Here is a 24,249-nt window from a genome sequence, read left to right as displayed (position 1 = left end):
TACACTTCCCGAAATCTGAACACCGACCCTAAATATTCTTCTGGGAATATCAACTGAAATTATATCCAATAAATTAAGTTTGATAGTCCATGGAGGAGATTGTTTGGTAGTCCATGGAGGAGATTGTTTGGTAGTCCATGAAGGAGATTGTTTGGTAGTCCATGGAGGAGATTGTGTGGTAGTCCATGAAGGAGATTGTTGTGGCTGCCTGTTGTAGATCTTGTCGATGCCAATTGGATGTTTAGGTATAGCATAATTGTGTTTAGGTTCAACTCATCCAGAAACATACCGGTCACCTTGGAATTGCTGGGTATTTGTAGAGGGTGACTTCTCTACCACCGTCTTTAGACATTACTGGTCGCCCCGGGTTCTCTGGTTATGTGTGGATGAGGACTTCTCTAGCACAATCTATAAACATACCGGTCAACCCAGGATCTCTAGGTATGAGTGGAGGAAGACTTTTCTACCACTGTCTATAAACCTACCGGTCACCCCAGAATTGTTGGTTATGTGTAGAGGTTGACTTCATTACCACCGTCTATAGACATACCGGTCACCCCAGAATTGCTGGTTATATATAATGGTGGAGTTCTTTTCCACCATCTATAAAGATACCTTTCACCCCGGGATTTCTGGTTATGTGTGGAAGAGGACTTCTCTGCCACCATCTATAAAGATACCGGTCACCCCGGGATTACTGGTTGTGTGCAGGTGGGCCTCTCTACCAACATCTATAAGCATGCGGTCACCCCTGCAATTGCTGGGTATGTGTACAGGGCAGGGTGAATTTGATTTAAATCAACTCGATTTAAATCATAATCTCTCTTTCGTTCATTGATGGCCATGGCTCCATATCTTCTTTGACCCTTGGGTTTTGCTGCTCTCCTTAGGAGTAGGACACTAGGTGGAAAATAATGGACTACGCCTATAGGGCAGTCCCAGGAGGTATACCTGCCAGGATCTCTGGTCCTGGCATTTTTTTTTTCTTTTTAAACTGAACTTTTTTCCTTTTTGTTGTTTTCTTTCTACAATCAAGTCTGTTCCAGTGACCACCACAATCAACTGCTGGACTGGGTGATGCACTGGATATCCTAGATCCTTACGGTCTCCCCAGTCTGGTCAGTGAGCCCGTGCAGATCGCAGCTCCATGCTTGGTCGGCCGTGACATAGCCTTACTGGACAGTGGATGGCCTGCGAGTGAAACGCCTCGTGAGGACACAGGCAACCAAATTGCGGCCTGAGTCGCAGCATACCTCTGGACCGCAGCAACCCCAATTCCAAGATGAGAAGGTGATCTGCCCGGAGTGGTGACCACTGGTCCCAAGGTGTGGTGAGTAGTGTCCCCTCTGGGAAATTTTGGGGTGGACACGGGCCCCTCCCCGGGTTGGTGGGCCCCCCATGTGTTCTTCCTACCCTTATGGCGCCCTTTCCTCACCTGGCTGCCATGATGGTGGTCCTGCAGTCCTTGGTGTCCAAAGTGGGGCAAGGGTTTTATTCAAATCTATTTACTGTTCCCAGGAAGGAAGACCAGGTCCGTGCTGGGTTTGATGGTGTCCACCTTCGAGGCGGTTCCGTTTTCTCAGTTTCGTACTGGACCTCTGCAAAACGAGCTTTTGGCCAAATGGGACAAGAATGTTCGGTCTCTGGACAATCTGATCCTGTTGGGCCGGAGTACGAGGGAAAGCTTTCTGTAGTGGCTTTGTTCCCCAGCGCTCTGGCAGGGGAACAAAGCAAGGTGTACTTGCTTCCATCTCTCTCGGGAACAGTGATTCCCTGGATGTTGTTCGGGGCCATCAGGGTGTACTTGGCGGCGACTGAGTCAATTTGCAAATCGGATTCCTTGTTTGTCCTTACGGATGGTTCTCTTAAAAGGCAGGCTGCATCTGCTGCGACCATTTCCAGATGGATCAGGCAGACAGTGGTGCAGGCCTATTCTATCAAGGTTCAGGTTCCTCCTTTCCTGGTTAAGACTCATTCTACAAGGGCACTTAGTGTCTCCTAGGCCTTCCGTCATCAGGAGTCAGTGGTCCAGGCTTGCAAGGCGGCCATCTGGTCGTCTGTACACACATTCACGAAGTTTTACAAGGTGGATGCTGCGTTCGGCCGCAAAGTTTTGCAGGCTGCTGTTGCAGAGGCTCCTGCCTCTTGAGAGTGTATTTTTCTTGGTAGGTGAGCTCCAGTTGTTCCTGGTTGAGCTCCTGCCTGGTTGAGCTCCTGGTTTACCTGGTTGACTAAGTTTAGCCCTTTTGGGAAATCTATTTATTGCTGTGGTTTTCCCACCCCTCATGTTGACACAGCATTGGGACTTCCCTAGGGTCAAAGAAGATCAGGAGCTGTGTCCGTCAATGAACGCTAGAGAAAACTGGATTTTTGTCTTACCGTAAAATCTTTTTCTCTGATGTTCATTGACGGACACAGCACCCACCCCTCTGTTGAATTGGATTATGTAATCTTCTGACACGGCTTGTTACAAAACTGAAGTCCTATAGCAGGATGTGGGAGTATATCCCCCTGGGACCGCCCTATGGGCGTAATCAATTATTTTCCGCCTAGTGTCCTACTCCTAAGGAGAGCAGCATAACCCAAGGGTCAAAGAAGATATGGAGCTGTGTCCCTCAGTGAACATCAGAGAAAAGGACTTCATGGTAAGACAAAAATCCAGTTTTTTAAAGAGCAACTGTCATTAGTGTCCCACAGCGGCTCCTCCTATCACCCACTGTTGACTCACCAACAATCTCATTCACTTTAATGGGTTGGCTGGTGATGCTGCAATGAGACAACAAGGTGAGGGACATGGTGGCAGCAGGTGAGTGGATGCCCGCTAACAGGCGCTGCCATGATGGATCTGAAATGATAGGTGGGTGCTCTTTAAATGTAAGGACTTATTCTTGCTGGTAGTTAGAATCTTTATTATTTGCAAAAAAAAATGAAGGTTTCCTGTTTAGAACAATAATCTGTCAGTTTAGTAAAACAGCGATATCAGAACCCATTCAGTCATACAGTTTGTAGTGTACATTGATTTGCAGAACAATGGGATAAAGGAATATTCCTGAACTTTGTTTTATCTCACGGTTACTGTGAAATTGTGGGACTGCATCAATGCAGTGCATGTAATATCAGCTTGCAGAGCTTGGATTTATTGAATGAGTTTACCAAAAATGTAAATATTGCAGAATATACAGCCTCATGCTACAAAACTAAGCTCCATTTCATGCTGAAAAAACTAAATTATTAATGTATCTTAAATAGAAAACTATCTTTAGATAGATAGATAGATTTTTACTCCAAAAGCATTTTATTAAAATAAACTTGACAAAAATCACAAAAAAATCAGATTGAAATAGAAAAAAAAAAAATGTTATCGACCCTGGTACAGGGTGACTTCTCTGCCACCGTCTATAAAAATATCGGTCACCCTGGGATTGCTGGTTAAATGTGGAGGTGGACCTCTTGTCTATGGGTAGAACAATCTGATCATGTTCTCTGTAATGTCCAGTTACTGTTTCCACCATGATTGTGTGGAGGTGTCCATGGACTGGATCTGGTCTGTATAATGTATATGTGGATAGTAATGTAGGGAAGACACAAAGCAGTGATTCCATACAAAAGTTATTCGTTAGAACGGCCTACAGCTGCAAACACGATGACCATCCTTGTGTGTCTCAGCCTTCATTGTAGCCATGAATAGGGCTGTGTAGGCTGAAATGTGTAAGCGTGACCATCGTGCTCAGAGTAGTTGCTGTATAACAAATAAACATTTGTATGAAATACTCCACTGTGTGCCGGTATCTTCCTATATCACTCACTTTATGGTGAACAGGAGCTATTACTGAGCACCATGGTGGCCTGAGTGGAAGGAGGAGGTAGAGGTAGAGGTGTCTTCGGATGGATAGGGATATTATGGTGTCATTAGTTCCCTTCTAAACCTTTCACAACTAGAGGTTGGCTTCTCTTCCACCGTCTATAGACATATGGGTCACCTGGGGATTGCTGGTTATCTTTGGAGGAGCACCATGGTGGCCTGAGTGGAAGGAGGAGGTAGAGGTATCTTCTGATGGATAGGGATATTATGGTGTCATTAGTTCAGTTCTAAACCTTTCACAACTAGAGGTTGGCTTCTCTTCCACCGTCTATAGACATACCAGTCACCTGGGGATTGCTGGTTATGTGTGGAAGAGAACCATGGTAGCCTGAGTGGAAGGAGGAGGTAGAGGTGTCTTCTGATGGATAGGGCCATTATGGTATCATTAGTTCACTTCTAAACCTTTCACAATTAGAGGTTGGCTTCTCTTCCACCGTCTATAGACATATGGGTCACCTGGGGATTGCTGGTTATCTTTGGAGGAGCACCATGGTGGCCTGAGTGGAAGGAGGTTGTAGAGGTGTCTTCTGATGGATAGGGATATTATGTTGTCCTTAGTTCACTTCTAAACCTTTCACAATTAGAGGTTGGCTTCTCTTCCACCGTCTATAGACATACCAGTCACCTGGGTATTGCTTGTTATGTGTGGAGGAGCACCATGATGGTCTGAGTGGAAGGAGGAGGTAGAGGTGTCTTCTGATAGGGATATTATGGTGTCCTTAGTTCACTTCTAAACCTTTCACAATTAGAGGTGGAATTCTCTTCCACTGTCTATAGACAATATGGGTCACCTGGGGATTGTTGGTTATCTTTGGAGGAGCACCATGGTGGCCTGAGTGGAAGGAGGAGGTAGAGATGTCTTCTGATGGATAGGGCTATTATGGTGCTCTTAGTTCACTTCTAAACCTTTCACAATTAGAGGTTGGCTTCTCTTCCACCATCTATAGACATACCAGTCACCAGGGGATTGCTTGTTATGCGTGGAGGAGCACCATGGTGGCCTGAGCAGAAGGAGGAGGTAGAGGTTTCTTCTGATGGATAGGGCTATTATGGTGTGTCATTTTCACTTCTGAGCCATTCACAACTACTAAGACATGGGATTGGGTGTGTATGGTGACTCTTCATTTGGTCAGTACACACAGTTTTTTGAGCAGCCATGTGTTCGAGGTCTAACAGGATGAATTCTACAGTTGTACATGTTAGGTGATTGTATGTTCTAAGTATATGGGAAAGCTCTTCTAAGAGGATCCATCTCAGTCTGAACAATTGCCGGGAATACCGTAGGGTTATCCTCACTGTGTAAGCTGCCTGCTTAGCATATATGTGTAACCCAGCTAATAGGCTTGCAAAGCTGACTGCTGCCGGCAGGTTGTGTTGGTGTGGCTTGTCGATAGCAGTCAGATGCACCTAGTCCTGGATATGACTTCCGTAAGGCCAGTATGGAGCAAACAGAATGTGAAAGAAAATTTGATTCCAACATGTTTCAGAACGAGCTCCCTCCCTTCATCAGGAATACAATTACAACGGCAACTCGGTCTTCCTGATTAAGGGAAGGCGCTCCGCCTAAAAGTGTCCGTAGGAAGTGTTCTTTCATGTTCTTGCATCATATTGAAGTCATATCCAGGACCAGCTTCATCTGACTGCTATCAACTAGCAACACCGGTGAAAGTGGCGTGAGCAGAAAATGTCCCCCTCCCTCCCAAGCTAAAAATTCACGTTACATGCTGATTTCCAAACCTCTCCTAGTTCTCTGTAAACTGAACCATTTTGTTTTTACTTACAATTTTCAGATGGTTACTTCCTGGTTTCCCTGAGGCACTGGTGACGCAACACCAGTCTTACAGACGTGAGGTGTCGCTGCGAACGTCAGAGTGAGAGCGATCATTCACAATTGACTCTAAACTGATCACCTGTAAAGGCTTTTAAAGCGTCACCTATGGACAGTTTTAGGTACCGTAGTTTGTCGCCATTTCTTCGGCACATGCAATTTTAGGTCTTGACATGTTTGGTATCTATTTACTCGATCTACCACCATCTTTTATATTTTACAAAAAAAAAAAGGGGGGGGGGTGCGAAAATTCATTTTAGTCTATTGTTTTCTGGAAAAAAGGATTTTCATTAAAATTGTGTGACATAAAAAAATTGCAACAACCACCATTATATTCTCCAGGGCCTCTGCTTTCAGAAAATATATCATGTTTGATAATTTTCTAGAAAAAAACATGCTGTTAAATAACATAAAAAGGGGGGGGGGGCTCCATATTCCTATTAGCTGTTTTACACATAAGTCACCACGTGAGGATCTCTATTTCTCGGGGTTCTTCATACTGAGATGGTTTGTTCCCGTATACTATTTTAGATCATTTTCTGTTTGGTTGGAGTGGGGTTATCTCCTCTATGTAAGGAATTTGGTTACCTTAAGGATACACTGCCGGAAACCAGAAAAATCTGGAGCGCCAAACCCCCCCCCCCACCCCAACCCAATGACTTTCTGCTCCCTAAGTGTAATATTGTATGTGAGGATGTATACAGACATCAGGAACTGAAAGGAGGGAAAGGTGAATGATCGGTATGCCTGGCTCAGCCAATCAGCTGCTGTACATACAGGAAGAAAGTGGAGCATGGCCTAGTTTTCTCTATACGTGTTGCAGGAACAATATATGTATGATCATCTATCTCTCTCGGGAACGGTGACTGAACGAGGCTTACGGTGCTACTTAGTGTGTTGTCACATGAACTCGTCTGATGCGTCTTCGGGGTTGGTGACTATGAAGACTCCTTATAGACTGGATAGTAACAAACAGAACGGATGTAAAATTTTAGTAATTAAAGAGGTAGATTTGCGGAACGTGAAAATTTGGAAAAGGACAGTGAGTTTAGCTGAGCAGGTCTGATCAATTATACAGTAATTGGATACGTAGATAGTGCTATGTCTGTAGACTCCCTCCACCCCAAGGCCCAACATTTGATTGAGTTAGATTTCCTCTGGCAGATTGTTGTCTTCAGCTATTCCTATCCGCCCCCCATAGGCCTGGCCTAATCCAAAGGTTTTTGTAGGAAAATGTTGTATTTTATGGTCAGATCGAATGTTCACAGCTACTGTATCTGAAATGTATAGATGGCTGCACTTCTTCCTGCCCCCTTGTTCCTCCAGTAGTAGCTCCACTTCTTCCTGAGTTTTTCCTTCACCCATCTCTGGCTTGTTCTACCTATAGTAGCTCCACTTCTTCCTGAATTCTTCCTGCCCCCTCGGTCCTCCATTATTAGCTCCACTTCTTCCTGAGTTCTTCTTGCCCCCTCGTTTCTCTAGTAGTAGCTCCACTTCTTCCCGAGTTCTTCTTGCCCCCTCTTTCCTCCAGTAGTAGCTCCACTTCTTCCTGAGTTATTCCTGCCCCCCTCCTCCTTTCTCCAGTAGTAGCTCCACTTCTTCCCGAGTTCTTCTTGCCCCCTCTTTCCTCCAGTAGTAGCTCCACTTCTTCTTGAGCTATTCCTGCCCCCTCATTCCTCTATTGGTAGCTCCACTTCTTCCTAAGTTCTTCTTGCCCCCTTGTTCCTTCAGTAGTAGTAGTAGCTCCACTTCCTCCTAAATTCTTCCCGCATCCAGTCCTGATCAGTACTTCCCCTATTATGGTTGTAAAAAATGCCTGGCTGTAATCAACGCAAACTGTATGCAAATAATCTTGTCCTTCTTACACGTATGATCCTATACCCGAGTACTGTACACACCTCACACTTCTCTCCATCCTACAAATATGATCTTATCTCACAGTAGTGTACACACCTCATACTCCTCTCCATCCTACATATAAGAACTCCTCTCCATCCTACATATAAGAACTCCTCTCCATCCTACATATAAGAACTCCTCTCCATCCTACATGTAAGAACTCCTCTCCATCCTACATGTAAGAACTCCTCTCCATCCTACATGTAAGAACTCCTCTCTATCCTACATGTAAGCTCCTATCTCATACTCCTCTCCATTCTACGTACTTTATATGATGTAATCCCAGTAATTTGTAGACCCCACTCCTCTCCATCCTACCTATTCAGACCCATTTCCCCTTATTCCCTGAATGCTGGCACCGTCTCTGACTTCTCTTCGGGGTTAACACTCCTTTTTACGTTGGTTCTCATAGGGAATGTAGGTTTCCTCTGCTAAACTTCCATCTTTGTTCTTTATCTTTCGTAGCTGTGAACTTTCTTTGGCTGATAAAGTTTTTATTCGGACTGCTGGCTCTGCCAGTGGGGGTAGTTTTCTGATTCCAGTCTTCGTTTTCTATAACCATCTTAGTAATTAGCGATATACAGTATATACAATGCAGGGCCGGATGGTGGAACTCCCTGAATTTCTGGGCTTGCTAGTTGTAGTTGGTCACATTCATCTGGCCTTGTTCTGTAGAGATGAAGTGACTTGGAGAAGCTACAAAGCCACACATCTTCATCACAGGACAAGTCCATATGAATGTCACCATTTCTAGCTGTACCATGACCGGGATGAGTGTCACCGTTACTAGCTGTACTGTGACCGGGATGAGTGTCACCATTACTACCTGTACTGTGACCGTGATGAATGTCACCGATACTAGCTGTACTGCGACTGGAATGAGTGTCACCATTACTAGCTGTACCGTGATCGGAATGAGTGTCACCATTACTAGCTGTACCGTGATCGGAATGAGTGTCTTCATTACTAGCTGTACTGTGACCGGGATGAATGTCACCATTACTAGCTGTACCGTGATGAATGTCACCGCTACTAGCTGTACCCTAGCCGGGAGGAATGTCACCATTTCTAGCTGTACAGTGACTGAGATGAATGTCACCGCTACTAGCTGTACCGTGACCGGAATGAGTGTCACCATTACTAGCTGTATGGGGAGGAATGTCACCATTTCTAGCTGTACCGTGACTGGGATGAATGTCACCATTTCTAGCTGTACCGTGACCGGAATGAGTGTCACCATTGCTAGCTGTACGGGGATGAATGTCACCATTTCTAGCTGTACAGTGACTGAGATGAATGTCACCGCTACTAGCTGTACCGTGACAGGAATGAGTGTCACCATTGCTAGCTGTACGGGGATGAATGTCACTATTTCTAGCTGTACCGTGATCGGAATGAGTGTCACCGTTACTAGCTGTATTGTGACCGGGATGAATGTCACCATTACTAGCTGTACCGTGACTGGGATGAGTGTCACCGATACTAGCTTTACCGTGATCAGGGTGAGTGTCACCATTGCTAGCTGTAACGTGACCGGGATAAATGTCACCTATTCTGGCTGTACCGTGACGGGGATGAGTGTTACCATTAATAGCTGTACCGTGACCATGGTGAGTGTCACCAATACTAGCTGTACCGAAACTGGGATAAATGTCACCGTTACTAGCTGTACCGTGACCGGAATGAGTGTCACCGTTACTAGCTGTACCATGACCGGAATGAGTTTCACCGTTACTAGCTGTACCATGACCGGGATAAATGTCACCATTACTAGCTGTACCGTGACCGGAATGAGTGACACCATTACTAGCTGTACCGTGATCAGGGTGAGTGTCACCATTACTATCTGTACCATGACCGGGATGAATGTTGCCATTACCAACTGTACCGTGATCGGTGTGAGTGACACCATTACTAGCTGTACCGTGATCAGGATGAGTGACACCATTACTAGCTGTACCGTGAATGGAACCCTTCCCCGACATATTCCCGGAGCTCCTCAGATGTATTTTTGAGATGTTCATGTCTGTCCAATCACTGAGGTGTCAGGAATGGGTTAATATAGGAGTTTAAAGTCGTCAGAAGCTTTGAGCGGACTCTGAGACCTGGGCATATAAGGAGCTCGGATTGGTAATCTCTTTAGTAGTGACCTGAATACGGGGGAACCTGCCAGCACTATGACGGCACGGCTCTGTCGCTGAGATTGGGTGTCCCAGGACAATGGAATGGTGGGGATCGGAGGGAAGTGGACATCGGTAGTTTATATTCAGTTCTCCCATATTATTGCTCTCTACTGATGTGAAGGATAAATATTTCCCAGGTACAGCTGGGCCGCTCTCGTCGTACTCGGCTTGCAGCGTGAGCGATTCCTGAAAGCTGAGCCTGTTCCTCTGTCATTGGATGGAGTCTCTGGTTAGCTGCAGAGATGGGGGGGGGAGTCTGCTTACTCAGCACCCGCACTACAGATACGGCTACAGTCCCGGCTACTGGATGCTCACCTTGCCCTTATACTGGTATTGTACTCTGAATGGTACGTGACCTTTCCAAGTCTTCTGGGAAATGGCCTGAAAACCATCCGTAGAAATAATGAAGCCTCGGGATCGCACCATCTGTGAAATGTAAGGGTGACCACAGATACAAGATTTGGGATAACTTGGACCCTTTCCTCAGGATCAATACTTCTGGAAATGTAAACCCAAAGAAGAGAACCGAGCCATCCCAAAATCTTATATCTATCCAATAGAGGGGATCACGTGTACCCCACATCAAGAGATAGGGAACGCCTTACAACACGCTGCTAATGCCAATCAAAGAAAGTGACTGAGAGATAAACCAGCTTTGTGTACCCTCTCTTCCTGAAATAGAAACCTGGCTGAAAGGGTTCAGCCCCCCAATCACAGCAGATGTAGATCACCCCAATTTTAGTACAGCACAAGAAGACCTGAGCAGATCGGCTGACCTCAGTGATGTCACATCTGACTAATGTGGGCAGTCTGGGAATGGGGGGTGCGCAGACAATGCTACAGGGAAGACCTTGGTGAATAAGTTTGGCCATACCGTCCCAGTCCCTGTCCGGCTGTGTCATCACCCCGTGCCAGGCTGACTGAGCCGTGCTGCCCTAGGTGTCATAGTCAGGCTTGGAAACCAGAAGCTATAGCAGTAGAGAAGCTTCCACTAACCAGCAAGACAAGTATACAAGCAGTATAAATGTGGAAGTAGCGCGCTGCCACCTATTGGTAGAAATTAGGAGATTACAAGGTGCAGCTGCTGCTATCACCAAATGTGTTGCCACATCTGCAATAAATCAATATTAAAATGTGTAATCTCGCTTCCTCTAAATTCAAGGTAACAATAACTAGAAAGTGACAAAAAAAATGACTAAATAGGTAGGTGTTTCATATATATAGTGTCAGTGCAAATAAAATCCATAAACAAACATATAAAGCAAAAAAGGCCAATGCAACCAATAATAAGGGCTTGGTTAAAGGGAGCCAGGTGTGGTGAGAGCCGGGAGTTAGTGGTGGTGGCAGGTTGAAAGGGGTCGCGTGTGGTCTGAGAGTCGGGGTATAGTGGTGGCGGCAGGTTAAAGGAGGTCGGGTGTGGTGATCAGAGCCGGGGGGTTAGTGGTGGTGGCAGGTTGAAGGGGGTCGGTGTGGTGATGACAGTCGGGGTTTAGTGGTGGTGGCAGGGGTCAGGTGTGGTGATGAGAGTCTGGGTTTGGTGGTGGTTGCAGGTTAAAGGGGGTCGGGTGTGGTGGTGGCAGGTTAAAGGGGGTCGGGTGTGGTGATGAGAGTCTGGGTTTAGTGGTGGTTGCAGTTTAAAGGGGTCGGGTGTGGTGGTTGCAGGTTAAAGAGGTTGGGTGTGGTGGTGGCAGGTTAAAGGGGGTCGGGTGTGGTGATGAGAACCGGGGGTTAGTGGTGCTGGCAGGTTAAAGGCGGTCAGGTGTTGTGGTGAGAGTCTGGGGTTAGTGGTGGTGGCAGGTTGAAGGGGGAGTCGGGTGTGGTGGTGAGAGTCAGGGGATATTGGGGTTGAAGAGGTCGGGTGCGGTGAAGACAGCGGAGGAGTGTGCAGGCATGGTTATGGGGGAGTCAGTGTGCAGACGCAGTAGAGGTGAGGTGCAGTGGTGAGAGAATGTGGAGAGCTCAGACACACAGGTGCGAGCGAGGAGGTGAGGTCCATGGTGCAGAGGTGAGAGACGAGGTGAACAGACATGGAGATAATGGTGGTGAGAGTGGGTGGAAGTCAAGCCCTGCGGTCCAGGTGAGAGGGGTGCAGGATTGAGGGGGGTATCCAGTTTGAATACAGGGATTAACACAGCTGTGGTTGCAAGAATCAGGAGGGAATGGGGGTCAGGCACCTTGGTGGGATGGGCAGGCCTGCAGGTTAGGTGATGAGAGTGGGGTTGGCAGCCATGCCGATATATGCAATATACTGTGTATAATGTATTCTCTGTAAATTACCAATTCCCCAATTATTCACTAAGAAGAAAAACGTTTAAATTCGTAAATAATCAGTAAACCGGAAGCCAGGCTGGAATTGTTCTGGAAGATCCGGGTGGAGGGGGTGTGAGGGCTGCCTGTGGCCCAGGAAGCTTCGGAGTCTGAGTCCTTTTATCAGCCTCGTGGGCAGCTTAGAGGTCATGGCTGCTCTCCTTCCCAGGTACAGGCTCCTTAACTCCAATCTTATTATGTGCTTACACAGATAACCTTCCTGATGTACGTCAGCACACAAACTCACTTTCACCCCCCCACTGCTGAACGCCGTCTGGCTGCTTGCAGAGAAGTTTTAGGCCGGAGGACATTGCTTAGTCAGCTTCTTGCAATGTAGCCCAATACTGCTGACACAAGAAGGGAAAGTGGAGGAACATGGCAGCCTCAGCAATGGTGTGTGGTGGACAGGCAGTGATCATAGTCCAGTCAGCCAACCGTTTACTCAAGCACTGGGAGGTGGAGATACATGGCAGCTTCCGCCTTGGTGTGTAGTGGACAGAGAATAATGTGCAAAAAAGTTAGATGACCAAGCTATAGTCACTAAGAGGGAGAAGGACGTGGCAGCTTCAGTTGTGGTGTGCGGTAGAGAGGTTGCAGTTGCAGCTCGATCAGTCAACCATTTACTCAAGAACTTAGATTGTGGAGGAACATGGCAGCTTCCATCTTGGTGTGTGCTGGACAGGGAGTGATTGTAGCTCAGTCATTTGACCTTTTAGACATAAACTGGGAGATGGGGGAACATGGCTGCCATCCTGCGATTTTACCTTGGTCAGCCAACCATTTACTCATGAACTAAGAGGTGGAGGAATATGGCAGTTTTTACCACAGTTTGCGATGTACAGGCTGCTATTGTAGCTCGATCAGTCGACCATTTACTCAAGAACTTGGATTGAGGAGGAACATGGCAGCTTCCTCCTTGGTGTGTGGTGGACAGGCTGGGATTATAGCTTAGTCATTTGACCTTTTAGTAATAATGTTCAAGTACATGAAGGGAAACCCTAAAATTGAAAGAAATAAACAGAGTCCACAAAAGTCAGTCTGAGGCTGATTATTCAGGTGTAGAAAGATATGCTCGTATATTCCAACACCAATGGTGCAAATACATTCCTGACGATCACCACGTGCGAAAAAATAAGGTTGTCTCCTTACCAGAAATTTAGACCCCCTGTTAAGGAAGGTCCACCAAGCATGAGGTGTAAATGATCATCAAGGAAGGGCCCGCACCAAATCTTCCTCCAATCCTCCACGGAATATTCAAACAGGACCGTAGACTCTGTCAACTTCATATACCCCAAGTAATAGACATTGGTGTTCCTCCAAAGATACAAATGGGGGCTCACATAGTGAAGTATGTACAAATGTATTGATAAAACAATGGTAAAAGCACTCACATGTTAACTGCTTGATACAGGCATGTAGTAATAAAGAAGATGGCCGCGGCTACAAACGTGTCTGCATGGGGGCTGGCGTGACCTTTTAGACATAAACTGGGAGATGGGGGAACATGGCAGCCATCCTGCAATTTTTACCTTGGTCAGCCAACCATTTACTCATGAACTAAGAGGTGGAGGAATATGGCAGTTTTGACCACAGTTTGCGATGTACAGGCTGCTATTGTAGCTCGATCAGTCGACCATTTACTCAAGAACTTGAATTGAGGAGGAACATGGCAGCTTTCTCCTTGGTGTGTGGTGGACAGGCTGGGATTATAGCTTAGTCATTTGACCCTTTACGCATAAACTGGGACATGGGGGGGCATGGCAGCTTCAGCCGTGGTGTGTGACAGCTATCCTGTGATTGTACCTCGGTCAGCCCACCATTTACTCATGAACTGAGAAGTGGAGGAACACGGCAGTTTTGACCACGGTTTTGCGGTGGTCAGTCTGCAATTGTAGCTTGGTCCACTGACCATTTACTAAAGAACTGTACGGTGGAGGAATATGGCAGCTTTGGCCATGGTGTATGGTGTACAGGCTGTGATTGTAGCTCGGTCACCTGATCTTTTACTCAAGAATTGGAAGGTAGAGGAACCTTTTACCTTTGGCCATGGTCTGCGGTGGACAAGCTACGATTGTAGTTCAGTCTGCTTACCATTTACGCAAGAAATAGATGGTGGAGGAACATAGCAGCTTTTGCCATGGAATATAGTGTACTGTAGGTTGTGATTGTAGCACAGTCACCTGAGCTTTTACTCAAGAATGTGGAGGTAGAGCAAGAACTTGGGGGTGGAGGAACATGGCAGCCTTGGCTGTAGTTTGTAGTGGACAGGCTGCGATTGTAGCTCAGTCAAACGATGGCTTACTCATGAACTGGGAGGTGGAGGAACATGGCATCTTCATCTGCGGTTTGCGGTGGACAGGCTGTGATTGTACCTTGGTCAGCTGATCATTTATCCAAGAATTGGGAGGTGGAGGAACATGGCAGCTTCGGTGAACAGGTTGTGATTGTTGCTCAGTCAGCCGACCATTTACTCATGAACTGGGGGTGGCTTGGAGCAGAACATACAACTTCTGGTGAATAGCCGTCACCTTCACAGCCTTGGCCAAACATTGGTAGCTCGCTGACATGCACACCTTGTGTCAATAGCTCGCTCCCAGCCAGTTCAGCTTACTATTGTGTGTGGATACATGTAAATATGGTGCGTCACCGGCGAGGTGTTTGCGCAGTGACAAGGGTATGACAACCTGCCAGGTCCAGATTTGGAGCTCAGCAGGAGTTTGTTTAGTTCCTCATGATGAAAATCGGAAAGTTCTTGGCGTAAAAACATTTCTTCACCCAGAACTATTTTAGCAGTTGACAGATAAGAGCGAGGGCTCCTTATATCTGATGGGGTGATGAGGTCTTTGCAGATTTTCCTGGAGACTCCATCCCCTCACTGCCTTCCAGACACCATCCCCCCACCGCCTTTCAGACACCAACCCCCCCCCACCGCCTTCCAGACACCACCCCCCCCCCACCGCCTTCCAGACACCACCACCCCCCCCCACCGCCTTCCAGACACCACCCACCCCCACCGCCTTCCAGACACCACCCACCCCCACCGCCTTCCAGACACCACCACCCCCCACCACCTTCCAGACTTCATCCCCCCCTCCGCCTTCCAGACTCCACCCCCCCCACCGCCTTTTAGTCTCCATTCCTTCCACTGCCTTCCAGACACCATCCCCCCCCACCGCCTTCCAGACACCATCCCCCCCCCACCGCCTTCCAGACTCCCCCCCCCCCCCCCCCCCACCGCCTTTTAGTCTCCATTCCTTCCATCGCCTTCCTGACTCCATCTGGATCTGAGATATCACTCTGTCCTATGTTTCATGTTTGGCTGCCCCATGTTACAATTCTGAATGCCATTTGCCCTCCAGGAACATTCAGAAGTGACTTTTCAGGTTCGAGTCTCTGTGGCCTTGTCACGGCAGCAGCATTGTTCTGTAGTGAGTGCTGCTGTATGTCAGACGGTAGATATTATTACACATATAAACTGACGTATCACAGCCTGGAATGGTAAACTGCTGCACGGTGTGGAGTTACACGTGGATTTCCTGGGTGTAGTCTGTGTAGGTATCTCCAGCATGCAGGAATTCCTATATACCTTTGTGAGGAGAACGTCACACAGAACACAGGGCCACCACGTGACAGTCTATGTCATATGAACCACAATACCAACTGAGTCACCCCACCACCAGGACAGAACACGGGTCACCTAAGAATCCCCCCTAAAACATCAGTCTGACTATAACATAAACCAGAACCCCATGTGACACCCCACCTGCCAGACAGAACACAGGAAGAGTCCCCCCTAAATCATCAGTCTACTTGTATCACATAAATCGGGACACCATGTGACACCCCACCACCAGGACAGAACACGGGTCACCTAAGAATCCCCCCTAAAACATCAGTCTGATTGTATCACATAAACCAGAACCCCATGTGACACCCCACCTGCCAGACAGAACACAGGAAGAGTTCCCCCTAAATCATCAGTCTACTTGTATCACATAAACCAGGACCCCATGTGAAACCCCACCACCAGGACAGAACACGGGTCACCTAAGAATCCCCCCCTAAAACATCAGTCTGATTGTATCACATAAACCAGAACCCCATGTGACACCCCACCTGCCAGACAGAACACAGGAAGAGTCCCCCCTAAATCATCAGTCTACTTGTATCACATAAATTGGGACACCATGTGACACTCCACCACCAGGACAGAACATGGGGACATCAAAGCCACCATGTGAGTCATGCCACCATCAGGACAGAACACAGATTCCCCCACCCTCAGAATTATCCGTCATTTAAACCAGGACCCCATGTGACACCCCACTACCAGGACAGGACACGGGTCACATGTCCTTCCTAAATCCTTGAAAAGAACAGATAGATGGAGGCAGCCAGGCACTCAGGAGTGATGTCACTTCCTCTGTCACATGTTGGGGTTGCTCTCTTACTTTGGTTAGGGACGACCGCCCCTTATACCGAGTGGGCAATCCTCATAAGTAATTATACTGAACCATTTACCAAGACCCTGAACCTGGCGTAGCTGACATACCAGGCCAGCTCCGGTGTTGGGGCACTTCTTCCAGTGGTAGGTCAGTCTGGTTATTAATATGGCAATGAGTAGGATTTGGATCTGCCGATTCTGGATGTGATAGAAGTTCTGATGGTGCCTCTTATCTGTACAGCGACACAGAACGAAGACGGAGTTTGTCATTTATAGAAGAAATGCAAATAAAACCTTTTATAAATAGAAGCGTTTCCCTCCAGGTGTGACTTCACTGCTTCTCATCTCTGCTGATTCATAGTGTGTACACAGGGAGGGGATGGAAGTGACAGTTCACTGAGGACCAGGACTGGCAGAGATCCACCAGGCCAACAATACTGTTCAAACAAAGTGGTGTGTAGTCTGTGTACCTGACCCGTATAGCATGAGTTTACGATCTGTGTATTGATCGTTCACACCTCAGATTACCCCAATTCCTCCACCTTCGATCACCCCCAATTCCCGCACCCTCACACCTCAGATCATGCCAATTCCTGCAATTTCATATATCAGGTCAGCCCAGTTCCTGCACATTCACAACTCAGATCACACAAATTCCTCCACCTTCACATCTCCGATCACCCCAATTCCTCCACCTTCGATCACCCCCAATTCCTGCACCTTCACACCACCTATCACCCCCAATTCCTGCACCTTCACACCTCAGATCATCCCAGTTCCCGCACCATCACACCTTAGATGAGTGCCAATTCCTTTACCTTCACGCCCCAATTCCTCCACTTTCACACCTCAGATCACCCCAATTCCTGCACCTTCACACCTCAGATCACCCCAATTCCTCCACCTTCACATCTCCGATCACCCCAATTCCTGCACCTTCACACCACCTATCACCCCCAATTCCTGCACCTTCATACCTCAGATCATCCCAGTTCCCGCACCATCACACCTTAGATGAGTGCCAATTCCTTTACCTTCACGCCCCAATTCCTCCACTTTCACACCTCAGATCACCCCAATTCCTCCACCTTCACACCTCAGATCACCCTCAATTCCTGCACCTTCACACCTCAGATCACCCCAATTCCTCCACCTTCACATCTCCGATCACCCCAATTCCTCCACCTTCGATCACCCCCAATTCCTGCACCTTCACACCTGCTATCACCCACAATTCCTGCACCTTCATACCTCAGATCATCCCAGTTTCCGTACCATCACACCTTAGATGAGTGCCAATTCCTTTACCTTCACACCTCAGATCACCCTCAATTCCTGCACCTTCACACCTCAGATCATGCTAATTCCTGCAGTCCAGCCCAATTCCTGCACATTGACACCTCAGATCACCCCAGTTCCTCCACCTTCACACTAATGCCCGCACTATAGATCTCAGACCATTCCAATTCCTGTGCCTTTTGACCCCCCATTTCCTCCACCTTCACCCCACAGATTTCCCTAATTCCTGCCCCTTCCCATCTCAGGTCACCCCAGTTCCTACACCATCACACCTCAGATCAGTACCAATCCTTTACCTTCACACCTCAGATCATCCCAATTCCTGCACCTTCACACCTCAGATCAACTGCAGCTCCTACAACTTCATATCTCAGGTCAGCTAAATTCCTGCACCTTCACACCTTAGACCAGTCCCAGTTCCTGCATCCTCAGAGGAGGAAGAGGGTAGGCTTCTTATAATGATGTCTGCAGGCAAGGTTTCATTTGTATTGGGTGAAGGGACAGCACCTGAACATCAGTATTGTCATGTAGGCCTCTCTGAAAACTCATGAAGGTAGGTGGGTGGGCTGTAGACAGAGGGTCTCAAGATCAACCCCAATTCCTGCGACTTTAGGTTTCTGATCAGTTTAAATTTGTGCACCTTCATGCTTCAGATCACCCCAATTCCTGCAAATTCTTATCTTCGTTGGTATTGGGAGGAGGGCTGTCATCTGAACACCATTAACGTCTGGCAAGTTGACAGTTATAGCTAATGGAAGTAATGCTGTATTTGTAGGCCGCAGGGGCAAACAGAAGAATTCTCCATTCCCCTAAAGGGCCAACTCTGAGCCTGCACATGTGACGTGATGGTCTTCTGGGTGCCACCAGAAATTACACGGAGTGTCCATACTGGCACATGTGCCTTAGGTTGCCTATCCCCCACTCTAGTTAGTCCTATTGAGCAAAGCTTCCATCCATGGGTATGTTTGGGCTAATAGAGACCTACCTGCAGCCCACCATCCATGGAGAAGTTACCAGCTCTGAAAGAAGGAAGGGATTTAGGAATTTTTGTATGTGTTTGTACTGGATAGAGCAGGTTACAGGTTGTTGGGGAGATATAGAGTCACCTCCTATCCCAGTTACATTCATAGGTCTTTTCTTGCTTTATCCATAGAAATGGTTACACTTTTCATTCTATTATATTAGATAGTGTGATACCACTGATCACCTCCAATACTTTAATCAGTATAAAAATAGGGCGAGCTGGTCTTGTAAGGGTGTATGGTATGGGAATTGATGGGGTAAGGAAGGATTCCCCCTTTGTGTCATTCAGCATAGTTGCCCTAGGTGGGGGGGGGGGGGGGGGGGAGTTGTTTTGCCTCCTCTGAAGTACGATGATGAAGCTGGCCATAGCCCGGATGTCTTTTTATGCTCCTTTGTATTTCTGTGAATGTAATCCTCCCTGATCTCATGTAAATACAGCCGAGAACCTGGAATTAAACTTTCATGGAAGTGAATGAAGATTAGAGAGCATGGGACTCCCTGTTGGTGACTCCCTGCCGATGTATTTTGATCTCGCAGGAGAGTAAATAAGATGTGGATGAGATTACAGAGGTGATACAAGTACTTCACTTACAGGTATCGTGTTCAGCAAACACGGCTCACTTCCTGCGATTTATCATTCAGGCGCCAGCAATCTCCTCTGTTACCATACAAGTGAGCGCATTGCCAGTTACTATACAAGTGTGCGGTATATGATCCCCTGTGCGCAGTGCCAGTTACTATACAAGTGTGCGGTATATGATCCCCTGTGCGCATTGCCAGTTACTATACAAGTGTGCAGTATATGATCCCCTGTGCGCATTGCCAGTTACTATACAAGTGTGCGGTATATGATCCCCTGTGCGCATTGCCAGTTACTATACAAGTGTGCAGTATATGATCCCCTGTGCGCATTGCCAGTTACTATACAAGTGTGCGGTATATGATCCCCTGTGCGCATTGCCAGTTACTATACAAGTGTGCGGTATATGATCCCCTGTGCGCATTGCCAGTTACTATACAAGTGTGCAGTATATGATCCCCTGTGCGTATTGCCAGTTACTATACAAGTGTGTGGTATATGATCCCCTGTGCGCAGTGCCAGTTACTATACAAGTGTGCGGTATATGATCCCCTGTGCGCAGTGCCAGTTACTATACAAGTGTGCGGTATATGATGCCCTGTGCGCAGTGCCAGTTACTATACAAGTGTGCGGTATATGATGCCCTGTGCGCAGTGCCAGTTACTATACAAGTGTGCGCAGTGCCAGTTACTATACAAGTGTGCGGTATATGATCCCCTGAGTGCAGTGGCAGTTACTATACAAGTGTGCGGTATATGATCCCCTGAGTGCAGTGGCAGTTACTATACAAGTGTGCGATATATGATGCCCTGTGCGCAGTGCCAGTTACTATACAAGTGTGCGGTATATGATGCCCTGTGCGCAGTGGCAGTTACTATACAAGTGTGCGGTATATGATGCCCTGTGCGCAGTGCCAGTTACTATACAAGTGTGCGGTATATGATCCCCTGTGCACAGTGCCAGTTACTATACAAGTGTGCAGTATATGATGCCCTGTGCGCAGTGCCAGTTACTATACAAGTGTGCAGTATATGATGCCCTGTGCCAGTTACTATACAAGTGTGCGGTATATGATGCCCTGTGCGCAGTGCCAGTTACTATACAAGTGTGCAGTATATGATGCCCTGTGCCAGTTACTATACAAGTGTGCAGTATATGATGCCCTGTTCGCAGTGCCAGTTACTATACAAGTGTGCGGTATATGATCCCCTGTGCACAGTGCCAGTTACTATACGAGTGTGCGGTATATGATCCCCTGTGCGCAGTGCCAGTTACTATACAAGTGTGTGGTATATGATCCCCTGTGCGCAGTGCCAGTTACTATATGAGTGTGCGGTATATGATCCCCTGTGCACAGTGCCAGTTACTATACGAGTGTGCGCAGTGCCAGTTGAGCTGGGTGTGTGTGGTCTTCTGTCGCCTGGAAAGTAATTCGGAGTCTTGGACATCAATCACACAGAACCTTTTTGTCTCTTTCAGGTATCCCTCTGCTCGGTTTCTTCTTCCTCCTCCCTCTTCAGATTCCTTGGCGCCATTTGGCGGTACCGTGGCTCGGTCTGGTCCATTATCTGGCCTGTGTCAGCCCCCAGTTGGGCAGTGTTCTCTACCACCTCTTCATGAACCACCATGGTGGGGCACCCGTCTATCGCAAGCTGCTCACTCTGGACATGTGCGGGATTTGCCTCGTTAATACATTAGGTGAGTTCTGACGACTTTTACTTCACTTTGGAAAAGAGCCACTCATCCCAGCACGGCTAGACTTGTTTAAATTCGGACTAATTTTTGAATCTGCAAACTAAATAGTAACGGATTTTGTTGAAATTTGTGAGAAAATGAATAAACAAAACTAATCCTAATGAATTCCAAATTTTCGGAACTATTTGAATTACGAAGAATAGTGGGTTTTTAAGCAGCAAGACGGGAAGCCTGCCGCCGCATCCTTAACAACCGATGACCCATCAGCTGGCAGCAGGTGGAAATGTTAACAAAACAATGCCAGCAATGAAATATGCAGGGGGAAAAAAATCCAACGTGCTTCCCCCCTTTCAATCCATACCAGGCCCTTATCCGAGCAGGCAGCCCGGCAGGCAAGGTAAAGGGGGGGGGAACAAGTGAGCAGCCACCTCCTCCTGAACCACACCAGCCTACATTCCCTCAACATGGGGAGTGCCTAAAATGGGGGGTAGGCCTCACGCTGTTTTTTTTTTTTTTCTGCATTTTTTATTTCCGGTAATGTTTTGTTTACATTTCAGCTGTCAATGTGGAAACCTGCTGACAGCTGATGACTGAATCGGTTGCTATTGATGCGTTGACCGGCTTTCCGACCTGCTGCTTAACAACCAGCTGTTCTTCACACAGAATTCAAATTGGTTGATCATTTTTCGACCGATCCAAATTGTTTCCAAAATTTGGAATTAGTTAGAAAATGAATAAACAAAACAATTGTTATGATAATTTAACGAAAACTAAACGAATCCCGAATCGAAATGAGTAACAATGAATCTATCCAAAACAAAACAAATTTTTCCGTTGCGTACATGTCTAATCGCGGCTATAGCTAGTCACTTCCGCAGTGTAGACCTAACAGCAGAGCACAGGAGCCAATGAACAAAAAGCACAAAGGCCTAATACATTATCCCAAGCACTTATTAATGGATAAAAGATACACTCCCAAAACCACTATGAATCATAGCGTTATATATAACCAAGGAACCAGACGCAAGCCCATCATAGAACCACTCTGGTACAGAAGGATGATAATACCAGGCTGACAGGTTTCGAGGACATGCCACGTGCATAAAAGCAAACCCTAACCTCTGATGAGGGAGGTATGTCCCCTGAAACCCGTCCGCCTAGTATTATCATCCTTCTGTACCTGAGGAGTTCTGTGATGGGCTTTCTTTCGATTCCTGGGTCATATACAACGCTAAGATTTACACTAGTTTTGTGAGTATACCTTGTATCTTTTATCCTCTAATAAAGTGCTTGGGATAGTGCACTAGGCATTTGCACCATTTTTTCTTTTTTTTGTCTGTGCAGTACAAAATTCCCTAGTCTTGAGAGGGTTGCAATGCCGGGTCATCCAGTCCATGTTGTACAGTGGTCGTCATCATTATCAGGAGTACTGTGCCCAGTTTCTTTAGGATCTCTTATTGCTATGGGGTCAAGTTTTCACTGTCTTTAGTGGGAGCCAATGAAATAAGATAGGCAGAATAATAAAGGGAACAGAGAAGCAAGGTCGATACAGACATGGCTGAGTGAGTTTGGGGTGGTGGATCTTGACTGACCTGCACAGACTTCTGACCTCAACCCGATAACACTTTTGGGATGAATTAGAGTGGAGAATGCGAGCAAGGCCTTCCCGTCCAACATCAGTGCCCGACCTCACAAATGCGCTTCTGGAAGAATAGTGAAACATTCCCATAGACACACTCCTAAACCTTGTGGACAGTCTTCCCAGAAGAGTTGAAGCGGTTATAGCTGCAAAGGGTGGGCCAACTCAATATTGAACCCTACGGACTAAGACTGGGATGCCATTAAAGTTCTTGCGTGTGTAAAGGCAGGCGTCCCAATACTTTTAGTAATATAGTGTAAAATCACCTAGAAAACGGGGGACACGTTTAATATTTTACTCGCTGTATAGACTTTTCATTTCTTTGTAAGTGGACAAACTTCCACAATCTGCAGGGGATCAAATCATTATCTTCCCCACTGTAAGGTCTACGTCTATAAAGATATTACCACTCCTAGTTCATAGAAAGGAAAGCCTAAACTGGGCTTTAAGAAGTAATAGTTCTGCCTAACAGGAGATAATACAGCTTACTAGCAATCATTGTCCAATAAGAGTGTCCTTCCTGGTCATAGAGGAATTCTCATTGGACAGCAGCAGGCCACAGGTAGAACTTCAGGAAAAGTTGGGCCCCCAATGAGGTATCCTGTAGTTGGCTCTTAGGCCGTTCACATTGAAGTTTATGTGCGGAGATTTTATTTGTTACTCACGCTGGTGTTTTTCTCCCCTGCAGGTGCTCTCCCCATCATCTATTGTACCTTGCTGTGCTACCCGTCCTTGCGGAGCTTGTCCCTGTTGGTGTACTCCGCCTTGTCAAGTTACGTCATCTTCTGTGCCATCAGCGCACAGAGCAACGTGAGACGACTCTGCTCGTTCACCTGGCAGGCCTTTTTCCGCTTCTTCTTCTTCTACCTACGCTGGGCCGGACTGGGACCTGGACATCCATCCTCTCTACGCTGCTACCTCCTGATGGATAGCCTAGCCCTGCTCGGAGGGATCATCAACATTGCCCGCCTCCCCGAGCGCCTGCGGCCGGGAAAGTTTGACTACTGGTTCAACAGCCACCAGATTATGCACGTCCTGGTCGTAATAAGCATCTTATACTTGCACTGGGGAGTAACCTCTGACCTCACGTGGCTAAGCAACTACACGTGTTCTCCGGAGTGAAGCCGGCAAAAACTCTAGGCATAGGTAGCTTAGGACCGGCATTGGACATGGGACAGGATGTAGTGGACAATATAAGTAGCTGCACACATAACCAGCAAAAACCAGACTTGTTTACTGAAGTAGAACTGTCGTTGCATCTCAAAACTTGACGCAGTGATGCTCCGACTTCTATGGATAAGGGGGGAGGGATAATTAATACTAAGAATGTCTAATACAATTTGTGTCTTTAGTATGGTCACAAATGTGGGTGAATGTAGTTTTCACATATCAGTATTAGCCAGAGATGAGCCTTTGCACAGACACAACTGTGATCGATTGAATGACCTCCCTACTCCAGCCGTGTCATGGAGACCTGTGGGGTTTCTGCA

General features: G+C 47.0%; 1 protein-coding gene across 1 annotated transcript in view; it reads left to right on the top strand.

The window, feature by feature from the left end:
- The window catches only part of PAQR4 (progestin and adipoQ receptor family member 4), a 28,450-nt gene extending 4,445 nt beyond the window's left edge, over nt 1-24,005 (top strand). The window contains exons 2-3 of the mRNA XM_082261331.1: nt 20,905-21,123; nt 23,448-24,005. Coding sequence (XP_082117457.1) covers nt 20,905-21,123; nt 23,448-23,881 — 653 coding nt within the window. The 3' untranslated portion in view covers nt 23,882-24,005. The remainder of the gene's footprint in view (nt 1-20,904; nt 21,124-23,447) is intronic.
- Nucleotides 24,006-24,249: the final 244 nt, after the last annotated feature.

The sequence above is a fragment of the Pelophylax lessonae genome, assembly GCF_965119305.1.
Source record: "Pelophylax lessonae genome assembly, chromosome: 6".
Lineage (NCBI taxonomy): Eukaryota > Metazoa > Chordata > Amphibia > Anura > Ranidae > Pelophylax > Pelophylax lessonae.
This window is presented reverse-complemented; position numbering and strand designations above follow the sequence as displayed.